Source organism: Sinocyclocheilus rhinocerous, unplaced genomic scaffold, assembly GCF_001515625.1.
Source record: "Sinocyclocheilus rhinocerous isolate Xijiao unplaced genomic scaffold, SAMN03320098_v1.1 scaffold1268, whole genome shotgun sequence".
Taxonomy (NCBI): domain Eukaryota; kingdom Metazoa; phylum Chordata; class Actinopteri; order Cypriniformes; family Cyprinidae; genus Sinocyclocheilus; species Sinocyclocheilus rhinocerous.
This window is the reverse complement of record NW_015664016.1, coordinates 302,048-315,685: the sequence shown is the minus strand read 5'-3', so window position 1 is coordinate 315,685 and position 13,638 is coordinate 302,048. Positions and strand designations below refer to the sequence as shown.

General features: G+C 35.3%; 2 protein-coding genes across 2 annotated transcripts in view; one reads left to right on the top strand and one right to left on the bottom strand.

The window, feature by feature from the left end:
* Positions 1 to 5,342, bottom strand: part of LOC107729275 (A-kinase anchor protein 6-like) — a 154,391-nt gene extending 149,049 nt beyond the window's left edge. The window contains exons 1-2 of the mRNA XM_016539732.1: positions 5,118 to 5,342; positions 4,360 to 4,625 (exon numbers count right to left, since the gene is read on the bottom strand). The gene's annotated coding sequence lies outside the window, so the exon portion shown is untranslated. The remainder of the gene's footprint in view (positions 1 to 4,359; positions 4,626 to 5,117) is intronic.
* The window catches only part of LOC107729223 (ubiquitin thioesterase zranb1-B-like), a 17,755-nt gene continuing 8,426 nt past the window's right edge, over positions 4,310 to 13,638 (top strand). Inside the window, exons 1-5 of the mRNA XM_016539655.1 lie at positions 4,310 to 4,697; positions 10,435 to 10,622; positions 10,710 to 10,863; positions 11,907 to 11,978; positions 12,601 to 12,799. Coding sequence (XP_016395141.1) covers positions 4,310 to 4,697; positions 10,435 to 10,622; positions 10,710 to 10,863; positions 11,907 to 11,978; positions 12,601 to 12,799 — 1,001 coding nt within the window. The remainder of the gene's footprint in view (positions 4,698 to 10,434; positions 10,623 to 10,709; positions 10,864 to 11,906; positions 11,979 to 12,600; positions 12,800 to 13,638) is intronic.

The window sequence follows — 13,638 nt, the reverse complement described above, 5'->3', positions numbered from 1 at the left end:
GGGGTGGCAGCAGATTCAATTTAGCTCTGTAGCTAATTCTGGGGCCCATTGTCCCTGTTAAATAAAGAATTAAATAAAATAAATAAATAAACACCATAGAAGGAATCGTGCATGTCCGTAGCTCAAACAGATTGGGGCTGTAATTTACAAATCCATAACCCTAAAGAAATAGCAAAGCAATTATTTTTAAAGCAATATTATAGATAAAGCCAAAAGCAATTGTTTGAATTAAAAAAAAACATCTCAATGATGGATTTGTTTATTACAAATGCACAGCTTTTTACTGCACAAGACATTAATTGATGGACAGAATTTATGTGGATTATTTATAGTGATGTTTTTATCAGCTGTTTGGACTCTCATTCTGACGGCACCCATTCACTGCAGAGGATCCATTGATGAGCCATTTCTCCAAATCTTGGACGGCCACAGTACATTTTCAGCACATTTTCATTTTTCATCAAACACACATTAAAATAATATACAACCTTGCTAATATCAAAGCATTGTTGAAAAGCGATTTATATTGGAAACACCATTGATGAATTACTGATTTGGATTCAATACAGTTTTCCGCTACTGTTTGTTATTATTGAAACATTTAACAACACTGAGGGTGATAAATTCAATGTAAGCATTTTTTTTGAAGCATTATAAAATATATTTCAAAGCTCACAGAAAATAATTACCCGAGCGGCTGCTGCCACACCCTGGGTGGTGATGTTAGATGACAGCTGCTCTCATTATGTTTGAATGATGACAGAAGTGTGCGGACATGATACAGAGACAGACTGACTGCACATTGTGTTCAAATGGGAAATTACCAAGCTATAAAAAGCCAACAACATATCATTATTTACAACAGCTTTCAAATACAAACAAACCGTAGTTCACGTCAGGCTTAAATTGCATTTGGGTTCGGCACTTAAAAAGCTTATTTACACTTTACAATGTCAGGACATTTAAAGAAACAGAATCTGCCATGAAAGCATGCTACCCTGCACAGGTTTGCTACACTATACAATATTTTCAGCATGCTTGTGCTAATTTCACACCCTGCTAAAGGCCTTAGCTGTGCCCTCAGCTCTCAAGATCACAGATCTCACCCAACACTAGAATTCTGGGTCATCTGGTCCCCGTCATAACAAGCTTAGAGAGCATTTTTGTGTTCAGGGCTTGCAGTGCAACAAAAGCAGACAGCTACACAGAATATTCTTGGTCTATATAACAGGGGTCAAAGCTGTGGAAAAGAGGGCTCTGTTCGCCACCCAACCCCTGCTTTCCACACTCAAACACAGACACAGACAAGCGTCTAACCCTGCTTAAGCACAATCCCTCATCACCATAATAAAACAGGGATCTCGTGGAAGAGGGAGGGGTGGATCACAAAGGAATCGCTTCCCAAAACCCAACTGCAACAGTGCCTAAAGCTACACAACTGAAATACACAGTTGTCCTAGGAGATTTAAGAAATTTCTAGACACAAACAAGCACACCGTAAGGACAAAAATAAAATAATCAAAAGTCAGTACTTCAACAGACTCAAATCCATTATATCTACTGCATTTATTACATTAATTATTCCCTTTCAGTTGTTTACCCACCTAAAATGTAATTTATTACTACCTATCGATTCTACATCTACACGATTACATAAACTGGGAATATAGTACACTGTATTATTTATTATATCAAGACAGGTAAATAATTGGTTTGACCAACATACACTTTTGTTTGGAAAAATTATTCAATTTGTATTTATTTTTTTACATTTCAATCATATCTGAGCCACACGTAACAGAAGTGCTTAAATAAGCTAGCAATAAGCTAAATTATTCTTATTACAGTATTCACAATGCATATGTTTACCATTTTAGTCTATTTAGTGATTGTTTCATTGGGGTAAAATAATTTATAAATACATATTTTTGCAAATAATTATTGAAAAAAAAATGTATCTCTCTCTCTCTCTCTCTCTCTCTCTCTATATATATATATATATATATATTAGGGATATGCCGGTATCAAATTCTCATGTTGCGATTAATTGCTAATGCTTTTGTCTAATATATATATATATATATATATATATATATATATATACATAAAACACATTTTGATAATAAACAAAAGATAGATGAAATAATACAATGAAACAATCCATTCTATGTGTATTAGTGTTATTGACATACTATTAGATTTAATTAATATTTTGAATCAGTTTATATTTATAGCTTTTATTAATATTTTGAATGTTTTTTATGTTTTCGGTTTTAGTTTCAATTTTAGTTCAAATGTTAGTGCATGTGCTGTGTTTTCTTATTTTTAATATTTTTTAATATAAAAAAAAAAATCGAATCATCCTAAATAACGATCATCAGATTCCATACCAGCTAGAATGCTGATGTCATCAAAGCAAAAAACATTTCTTTCCAAGTACCACAAAATTAACATTTCAATTTAAAAAACAATTTAATTTTACTATATACAGTGGTGTTCCACATAGCGAATAGTATGTATATATTGTAGGGATGTAACGATTACCGGTTTGACGATAAATCATGATAAAATTCCCCACGGTTAGTATTACCGTTTCATCTTTTAATTATCATTAAAACTGTATTAGATTACCGCAATTTGAACAACTCGCGATAAATAAATACTGTCCAGCATAAAGCACAGTTTTAAGTAACAGTCTCACGTGCGCACAGCACGCAGAGCAGTTTCGTTTTGAGTGAAAACTGGGCGGAAAAGCTGGGAGGTATTAAAAGAGTCTAAGGGAATTATACAAATGAATATATGAATGAATTAATTATATGAATGTACCTCTGAAGGTTCTGACTGTCTTCAGAAACGATTCGATGGCATTTTGTTTTCATCTTCGGCTCCATGTAATACCTAAAGGAAGTGTTCTTAATCGCAATACTGCTTTGTCCACGGAGGTTACGGGAAACAGCTCTAATTCAGCTTTTCCATAAGCGCCACCTGCTGTCAAGCGAGTGGATTTACAGAGACTTACATTTACATTCAGCTTGCTTGCAGTTTTTGTCTGGCCAAAAACGGACCGAATTTACATGCCCTGATGTCAATTTTGACCGGTTGATGAAAAACAAGCTTATGTGGATTCTACACATTTAAACAATTCAGATAAGTTATCTAGAATTATTTATGGAGCAGATAAAATACATATAATCATTTATTAATCAATTATCATTTTGACGTATCTTTTCTTTATTTAAAGGCTGAAATGTGAGGTTTACCTTTTTATGAAACTTTTTCAAAGCTTTATTTGAACATTTACATTAGATATTTCAACATGCTATTAAACTGTTGTCAGTCAAGTTGTCATTTAAATCCAAACAACATTGGTAATGTTATTGTTTTAGTGATTATGCAAACAAAAAGTCATTTTGTTTGTTGATTTTTAAATATAAAACTTGGTGAAGTGATTTATGTGTCATTACTTTTTTAACATCTCCAGCACATTTGAACAATACCGTGATAATACTGATAACCGTGATCATTTTGATCACTATAATCGCGATACGAAATTTTCATACCGTTACATCCCTAATATATTGTTATGTATATTGTCATATGATGAGAACTTGACATACTATAGCATGTTTACTTTTCCATTTAAAGTCAAATCCCCCTTTCCTCCAAGTTCACTTGGCCACGTTAAACATGGATGCTAATTCTAAGCCTGTGGTGCAACACCACACCTTAGGACTCACACATGCAGCCTTATCAAGAAGAAAGCAAAACAATTCTAATATCTCAGAGCATCTGTCATGCAACGCCACCCTTCGAGGGTGTGTTTGGGCCCAAGGTGACGAGGCAGCGTCTAAAGGAGAGAGAACCAAGCAATGACACAGGCGTGCCCGCCGGACCACATGCACCGTTAAACCCTGCAGCATCAAAAAGACAGACATGCACCAGATGAGCTATTCACCTAGAAACATGCTTAACACAAACAAACATGCAGGGCTATTGAGCTGAAAACACCGGGCCACGCTTCAGTGTAAGGAGGGTGGAGAATAAACACTGGCACCCTCACATTCCTGACCTTACAGACAGAAATAGCAATAGTGCAAAAAGAGAACAACCCTCCCTCCAGGCTTTAAAAGGCTCCTATGTATGTTTGGCCCCCCTTGTGGATAGCATTTGTGCATGCGTCAGGTCCTTCCTATGCAGGCCGCTTCAACAATGCTGTCTCTCTCCACAATTTGCCTTCAGATGGAGTAAACCCTCTTGCTAGTATCATATCTCATCCATGTTCAAATGTCCCCTGCTTTTATTAAAATAAATGAGAAAGCATCAGCCCATAGCAGAAGAAGACAGAAGCCGGGTACTCACCATAACGCTATCTACTCCATTTTTCCATCCAGTGCGGTGTGTGAGGGAGGTGCCTGCTATACGATCCACTGCAGGGCGGCCTGCCTCGAGCAGCCCTCGCCGGACGGATGCTGATGATGTAGCGCCTTTCAGGAGAGCAGCCCAGTTACCTTGGAAACTGAGGAGTGATGGAGTGGCCGTGCTGCACTGCCATTGGCTGGAGTGGGGTGGTGCTAACGCTGTGGGACCCCCGGTGGGTGTGGCTACAGACAAGAGAGGAAGCAGAACTGTGAAAGCAGATGCACTACATCAGAGAGAGGGGTGTCGTTTTGCAGGAACATACACAGATTTTGTATATTGTAACTTTAAATGTCATTTAATATATACAATTAGTTCCTTAAAAGTTCCTCACTTATTTCCTCTTGTTCCTCTCAAAATAGACTTTTTTCTCTCTCCCTACTAAAACTACTGTGTAGAAGCATGGTAGAGTGATGGTATCAAATGATAATTTTCAATATTTGAACAGTTAAAGCCATATGGAACAGCACTTTACACAATAAATATTAAAATAACATTTAATATTGCTGTTTATATAATTTGTTGTTATATATTATTGTTTTATATCAAAATATCAAGTTTATGGGTAACATTTCAACACTAAATCAAATAATTAGGCCTAACCAAATAATACAGTAACAAGAATATCCTATTTTGTATTTTTATTATTTACTGCCATTAACCATTGGATTATTATTATTATTATTATTATTATTAGTCACCTTGTTTTCGCATCATTAGACACCAAATCCTCGGTAAAACACAGCACCGCAGGTGTGTATTAAAGGTGGAAGGTGCAGCCTTGATTTATTCGGTTACAACTGGCTCATTCACAGGTAATTTCGTGTTACAACTCATTTAAATTTCATGTCGATTCGGACATGACCAAAAGAGAGGATGTCTGAGTGGATAAATTGTTAACTTTGTAAATAATCCGACCATTTTAAACACGTTAGACGCCTTCACGCCTATTCCCCATTGTGAGATACGCACCTGCTAAAGTACAAACTTGATAGGCGGGCTTTATCGCGCTGACAGTGTAATCAGCCAATCAGAGCGACGTGGAGGCACTCCCTAGAACTCGTAAGTAAATAAATAAATAAAGTGTCATGTTACCGACGCTATTTGAGAGAGGAAGATTATCTTTAAATAACGACATATGTTTAAGTAAATTATTATCTGGAGCAAAATTTGAAGAGTATGTTTAACATTTACTAGTCGTAAAAATAATGTTACAATGCAAATATAATATATATTAATATAACTATACATTCGTAAACATTTATACATAATATATAATAACATGTAATAAGAATATAAATATGATATTATTTTGTTTTACTTTTGATTCTTGGGTGGAATTTTCATTTTAGATATAAAAAAGCAAACTAGTGTCTCATCAAACATTTGCATTAGTTTATGAAACCACCGGATGGCGACAAAGTTGCGCTTTACTTTTGATGCAACTAAACATAGGCTATTTATTCGTCTATTCTGCTTAATCGATCGAAACAAGAAAATCAGCTGATAAAAGGGTGTAGTTTCACTGATCATGACTAACCTAAACCTAAATTATAACAGACTGAATGTTCACTAAAAAAAATGTTACGAAAAAAACACCAAAAAAAATAATAATCAGAAGATATATAAAAAATGTAGGAAGAAATTATACATTTTCATTTATTTAATATTCTAATGCAAACAGTCTTCACTTCATAAAACGAATACATTGATAAAAAATAATAATAAACGAGTCTACTAAATAAATTAGTAGCCTACATGGAACTAACTGTTCAGCTAAAACCACCCACCGGGCCTTTCATTTATTGTTTTGACATAAAAGAGCTACACGCATAACAATCTAACGGCCCAGGAGCTATATTGTCAACTCTTTTATTTTTGTTTTCATTGAAAAACTGCCCTTATGTCACTGCAGATGATGCTGCGGTAGATCTTTCTGAAACGATGACATCATCCCCCTAGCCTTGGCAGTGGAGCCGAACACACGAAACACACTCCATTTTGGCTCCACTCCAGAGTGAAACCTTATATTCCATCCCTAATATTCTTAGAGCCAACATGGCGGACCGAGAGCGACGGTTTCCTGATTGTTATTGCCTATGAAGGAAGTATGCCGTGAAGCCCTTTAACGAAAGAAATGCGCCCTCATTGGTTTCCACGGTGTTTACGGAGCGAGAGCCAATCATATGTGCCCGCTGGTCCAGGTGATATCCCTCCTACCAGTATCTCCGGAGTAGGTTTATTTTGGTTTACCCCCCCGCTCCTGTGCCGCCGCCATTAGAGCCATTCACATCTGCAACAGAAATGGGAATTCCGGTGTTTAAAACCCACTAAAACCCGCTTTGATCCGAATATCGCCGTGGCGCTTGGGGTTTCAGAGGAAGGGAGAGAAATAACATGGGTGTTCGGCCGCAGAATTGCTCTGCTGTCGCGGTAGATTTTCGGTGCTGAGCTGGATTTGGACCCGATCGGATTGGGTTTCGGTTATATATATATATATATATATATATATATAATATACCATGGTATACTTTGAAATGTCATGTAAATTCTGTGGTATGTGTATGTGAATCATTCAGTACCGCATTATTACCATCTTTATCATAGTACCATGTTACCACCATAGTCAGGGAAATCTAGGCCATCATGAAAAAATCGTCTCTTTTTTTAAACAAATGTTAATAACCAAAATCTAGTCCAATAACCAAATGAGAGTGTAGGAATGTAGGTCAAAGATGTGACCGTTTGCCCCAGTGAGCAGGATTCATCTCCGTCGTTGCCCACCCGTTTGGACTGTCAGGAATAATCCAGAGTCCTGAACAAGTTCTGGCTTAAAAAGCCTTCCAGAATAAATTGTATTGTGCTTTTTTATTACAGTAGCAAATGGAAAGATTAAGATCATTCACAAAGAGGGAGAAACATGTGAATGAAAAGACATAAAGAGATTTGTGTCTGTTACTGTATAAAGAGACATGGAGAAAAGCACAGAATATGCATGCACTGTCACGTATTCTATCAGGACTCATTGTGATTTGTGCTGATTTCAGTGCTATGTTCATTTTGTCAACCCTTTCATCTTTATGCTTTTTGTCATCATTATTTTAATCAAGTGTGTATGGTAATTTATAAATAGTCCAAGCCAGTTAAAAAGGAAACTGCAATGCATTGATTGGTATCAGATGGTACTGCAGTGGTACTTTTGTATTTACCATAGTACTTAAGTGATCACCATATTCTTATGCTATGATATTTACCTGGTACTTCAGAAAAACTATTGTTTTAAATTGTAAGTGACTGTATTACAGTGGCATCCAAAAAAAAAATAAGGTCACGCTGAAAATCTTGAATTTAGGATTTTGACAATTAAAGAAAATGGTAAATGTAAAAATAGCCTGCACTATTTCTAGGTCACTAATCAAACTTGTGACATCGACCATGCAAGTCATTTGTACAAAAGGTCCATTGAAGCACAAGATGCTCTTGGAACATTCTCAAATCTTGCTGCATTACATGAATCATCAGGTTTACCCTCAACTTGTGGATTAAATCAAATTATAGCAAAAGGGGACAAGCCAAATAGTGTTCTAAAATTCAATCAAAGTTTTAAATTAAGTTTAAGTTTAGGGTCGGTACGATTAAAGTAAAAAGAATAGTATCGTGAAATATTATTAGAATTGAAAAGGAATATTTTCTATTTGAATATATTTTAAAATGTAATTTATTCCCGTGATGCAAAGCTGAATAATCAGCATCATTACTCCAGTCTTCAGTGTCACATGATTCTTCAGAAATCATTCTAATATGCTGGTTTGCTGCGCAAGAAACATTTATTGTTATCATTGTTGAAAACTGTTGTGCTGCTTAATATTTTTGTGGAAACCATGATACAGTTTTTTCAAGACTGATGACTAGAAGGAAAAACACCAGTTATTTAAAAAATATATTTTTGGAATATTACAAATATCTTTACTGTCACTTTTGATTACTTTAATATGTCCTTGCTGAATAAAAGTATTAATTTTTTTTTTTTAATACTTTAAAAAATGGCATTATATTGATCAAATGCTTATCCATTTAAAATATATATATATATATAGAATTTGTAACAATGTAGAAGTTTTCACTTATTGACTCCAAACTTGAAATTTTTTTTTTTACATATTATATTTATTTTAATATTTTTGGAATGAAAAATGGTAATAGTTTAGAGTAATTTTACTCTGAGACCTTTGGATCCCACTGTTTATCAACATCATTTCTATTGTCAATCCACATAGCTCTTTCCCCAGCAAGAACTAAATTTTGCCTGTCTGTGACTATTGCAGGAGAAGCTGGAGGCGCTGTGAGCGTGAGCGAGTGAAAGTGCGCTGGTGAGAAATGAACCCCATTAGTGCCAGATACAGTTTCCCCAAAATGTATTTGGACACTTAAAATGCATTTTGAAAATGTCATTGCATTAGATTGAGTGTCTGTAATATCTGCACTCAGATGCTGCAGGAGCTTTTCTCCTCACTAACTTCACATCAGTTTTGCTTAATGTCTTTTAGTCAGCTGGTGTTTTGGTGATTTTTTTTCTTTTTTTTTTTCAGTAGCTGAGTGTAGTTCATCCCATTAACTAAGAACATGTTCAGATACTTAAAAAAAATTTTTATATACGTTAAACCTAACAAACATCTTTATGTGAAATGTTTTGCTTCATACACTGCCGTTCAAAAGGTTGGGGTTGGTAAGATGTTTTTATTTAATTTTTAAAAGAAATCTCTTATGCTCACCAAGGCTGCATTTGTTTGATCAGAAATATAGCACCAAAAAAAAGAGTAATATTGTGAAGTATTACAATTTAATATAACTGTTTTCTATTGTAATATATTTTTAAATGAAGTTTATTGATTTGATACAAAGCTGATTTTTCAGCATCATTACTCCAGTCTTCAGTGTCACAGGATCCTTCAGAAATCATTCTAATATGCTGATTTGCTATTCAAGAAGCAATTCTTATTATTTTTTCGATGTTGAAAACAGCTGTGCTGCTTCATATTTTTTGTGATATTTTTTTCAGGAATTTCAAATAGAAAGTTTAAAACAACAGCATTTATTTAAAATCTTTTGTAATATTATAAATGTTTACTGTTACTTTTAGTCAGTTTAATGTGTCCTTGCTGAATAAAAGTATTAATTTATAAGTCAAACCCCCAAACTTTTCAACAGAAGTGCACATATACCTAATTTTTTATAAAACAAAATATATATATATCACATTTCTTAAATGCATTGACATTATGGTAACACTTTACAACAAGGTCGAATTTCTGAACAATAATCCAATAGCTAACATGAAACTAACAATGATATTATTTCAGCATTTAATAGTCTTTGAAAATGTTAAATAATAAAAATACAATTGTCCATGTTAATGCATTAAGTAATGTGAACACACAACTTTTGATTTTAAAAAGTAGTTAAAGGAGCAATAACTATGATTAATTAATTCTCTATAAGTATTTTTTATTGTTAAATGTAGTTAATGATAACTAATGTAGTTTACTAGTATTGACCTTGTTATAAAGTGTTACGTAAATTATCAGTTGTGACTTTAAGTGTACACATCATTTTTGGGACTTTGTACAATATCTTCTCCCTTTGGCTCACTGTTTGATTGGCATGTTTTACTGCGATGTGAAGCTGAAATTCAAAGCTGAATCTTTTGATATCAGCTGGTATCAAACCTTTATTTTCATCACTAAGCCTGTGGGAGACGGTTTGCATGCGCATGGTTTGATGCAAACTGACAGATTTTGTCTCGTGGGCTTTGCTACTAGGGAACACTTCTGTGAGCACTCTGCTTTCCTGCATCAGAGTATGAAATCATTGATCTCTAAAGCAGCGTCACTGTCTTCTGGGAAATACCTATAGCTCCTATAGGTCTGATGGGAATTGAATTTGAAATTTATACTGCAACTTCAAAGAGTTGTGAAAGAGGAAGTCAACCCACTCATATGTAACGCACACTTTCATCAGGTGTAGTGGAGGGGGATCTGGCCGCCGTGGAGGCGTACAAGTCATCCGCCGGTGATATCGCGCGTCAGCTGACCGCAGACGAGGTGCGGATTCTCAACCGTCCATCTGCGTTCGATGCTGGTTTTACTCTGGTGCATCTGGCCATCCGCTTCCAAAGACAAGACATGCTCGCGGTGCTGCTCACGGAGGTCAGAGTTTTTACATGCGTTGACGGAGAGAAGTCGTCTCACAATGTGATATTGTAAAATGATTCTATATTTATGAATGTACTTCAGGTGTCTCAGCAGACGGCGAAGTGTATACCGGCTCTGGTGTGTCCTGAGTTAACAGAACAGATCCGCAGAGAGGTGGCGGCAGCACTTCACAGGCGTAAAGGAGAGTTTCCCTGTAACTTCTTCACTGACCTCGTCACCTTCACATTACCAGCAGGTGATCACTCACATTTTCTAAAGACAAACATTTCCCTTCTGCCGCAGGTTCTCACGCATTCAGACCACATGAGTCACAAAAACCTATTCCAAGTGGGCCGGTTGTCTGTGATATTTCAACCAGGGTTATTAAAGTTAACTAAAACTGAAACCATGAAACAATTTCTGTTTCTTGAAATAAAATAAACTTGAACTAAATTAAAATAAAAGTTATGAAATAAAAAAGAAAAGAAAATACTAATGATACTAAAATAACGTTTACCTTAAAATCCACTTAAGATGTTAATCAAGGGATCTTGCTACCAGAAACATTGCAATTTAGTTCTTCGTTATGAAGGGATATATCATACTAAATTAAATAAATAAATATATATATAATGAAATTATTAAATAAACCACAGAAGCCGTAGAATGAAATGTAAATATAACATCAAATAAGTCTTAAAATGTAAAACATCATGGAATATGAATTGAAATTCACCTTGACATAAAATATGACGGACAACATAAAATATCATGAAATAATTGAATACATCATGAAATGTTGCAACCAATAAATATAAACATAATGAAAAGCAATGTTGTTTTAGTATCTTTGAGATAATATAATTATTTTTATTGTTATTTTGAGTTAGTTTATAATTATATTTTCTGTTTTCATTTTAATTTAGGTTAAAGCTTTCACTTTTATTATTATTTTTTAAATATGTCTGTATAATTTTTTTTTTAAATACATTTTTATTTCAGTTTTAGTTATTTTAGTACATCGTGTTAAACCAAATAAGAAATGTCCGATTTTTTAAATATTTCATTTCATTTTATTTCAGTTGAAGTTTATTTTATTTCAAATAATGAACATTTTTTATGGTTTTAGTTAACTATAATAACCCTCATGAAAGTGAGTATACATAAATAAATAGGGTGTGAAATGTATTTATGCAAAAAGTGACCTAAAATATGACGTGATATATACCTTGTAATGAACATTGTGTAAAAGTGGAAGAAAAATCCATAATGTGTCCCATTTTTGTTCTTCTTTTGTAGATATTGAAGACCTTCCCCCAAATGTTCAAGAAAAACTCTTCGACGAGGTCCTGGATCGAGATGTACAAAAAGGTAACGTGACGTTTTAGCATTTATTTTATGCTTTAAACCAGAAAATAATGAGCAGCACATTAAAACATTGAGTTCCTCAACTAGTTCTACTTCAGGACATTGGATATTTTGATGGTAAACTATGGTCGGCACAACGTTGGCCTTGTTTGCAAGTAAACCCGTATTTAATGCATAGGGGTTGTATTTCCTTTTACCTTGCATAATTGTGTTCATAGTTTTAAAAAATGTCACGCAACCTGTCCACATTGACATCTAATATAACTAGCTTCTTCCAAGTTAACAGTAAAATTGTGCCAAGTTTAGGGGCACAGCCTTTGAAATCAACATCAAAAGATATGGGAGGCATTTTGTCCCACCTTTTAAAAATTAATCAGCCTATTTGATTTTGCAGTCCCAATTATACAGTTAGTTGAATTTTGTTATTTGCATTTAGTATCAGAACAAACCCATGGCCTGTTTTTGGGTCGTGACCCACCAGTTGAGAAGAATCTGATCTAGAAAATGCCTTAGCTGGTCTATTTCTGTTGCATCCCTGAAGAGCAGCGTGCAGCTAGCAGTAACAAAATGTATCACTGGATGTGCAAAGAAACGCATTGAGAAACTGATTTATTGTGGTGTTCAGAGCTGGAAGAGGAGTCTCCCATCATTAACTGGTCTCTGGAGCTGGGCACGCGTCTGGACAGCCGGCTGTATGCTCTGTGGAACCGAACCGCTGGAGATTGCCTTCTGGATTCAGTGTTACAGGCCACATGGGGGATTTATGACAAAGACTCTGTCCTGAGAAAAAGCCTCAACGATAGCTTACACGACTGCTCTCACTGGTAAGACTGGACATTAATAGAATAACACGTGAATTTTGAGATTTACAGTTGAAGACAAAATTATTAGCCCCCTATAAAATATTTCATTATTATTTAAATAATTCCCGAGTGCTCTTTGAGAAGATTTTTTCAACACAGCATTTCTAAACATAATCGTTTATTTAGGAAGCTTGGAATGTTTTTAATATAAATAGAAACAAAATCATAACCAAGAATAAAAAAGTCTACAGGCCAAAATTATTAGCCCTCTGATGTTAATAGTCAATGGTGTATCCCTTTTGCTTGATAACAGCCTTTAGTCTTTTGTTGTAGTTCTCAACAAGTTTCAGGCATGTCTCCTGAGGAGTCGCAGTCCATTCCTCCTTAGCTAATCTCTCAAGCTCCTCCAGATTTGTTGGTCTCCTGGCACGGACTCTGGTCTTCAGTGAGCCCCACAGATTTTCTGTTGGATTCAAGTCTGGGCTTTGTGCAGGCCAGTCAAGGACGTTCACTTTGCTCATTTGGAGGTAGTTCTACACCAGAAATGAGGTATGCTTTGAGTCGCTATCATGCTGGAAGACAAAACGTCGACCCAAACCATCTTTTGTTGCCTGAGGTTGTCTTTTAAAATCTTCTCGTAGTCTTCCGTTTTCATGATTCCTTTGACCCTGATGAGATTCCCAGTTCCAAACGCACTGAAACATCCCCACAGCATTATACTCCCACTGCCATGTTTCACTCTGGAGACGGTGTTCTTTGGGTTGAGCACCTGTCCCTTCTTACTCCAAACATAGGCAACATCTCTATGGCCAAAGAGCTCTACTTTTGTCTCATCTGACCAAAGGACACGTTTCTAGTAT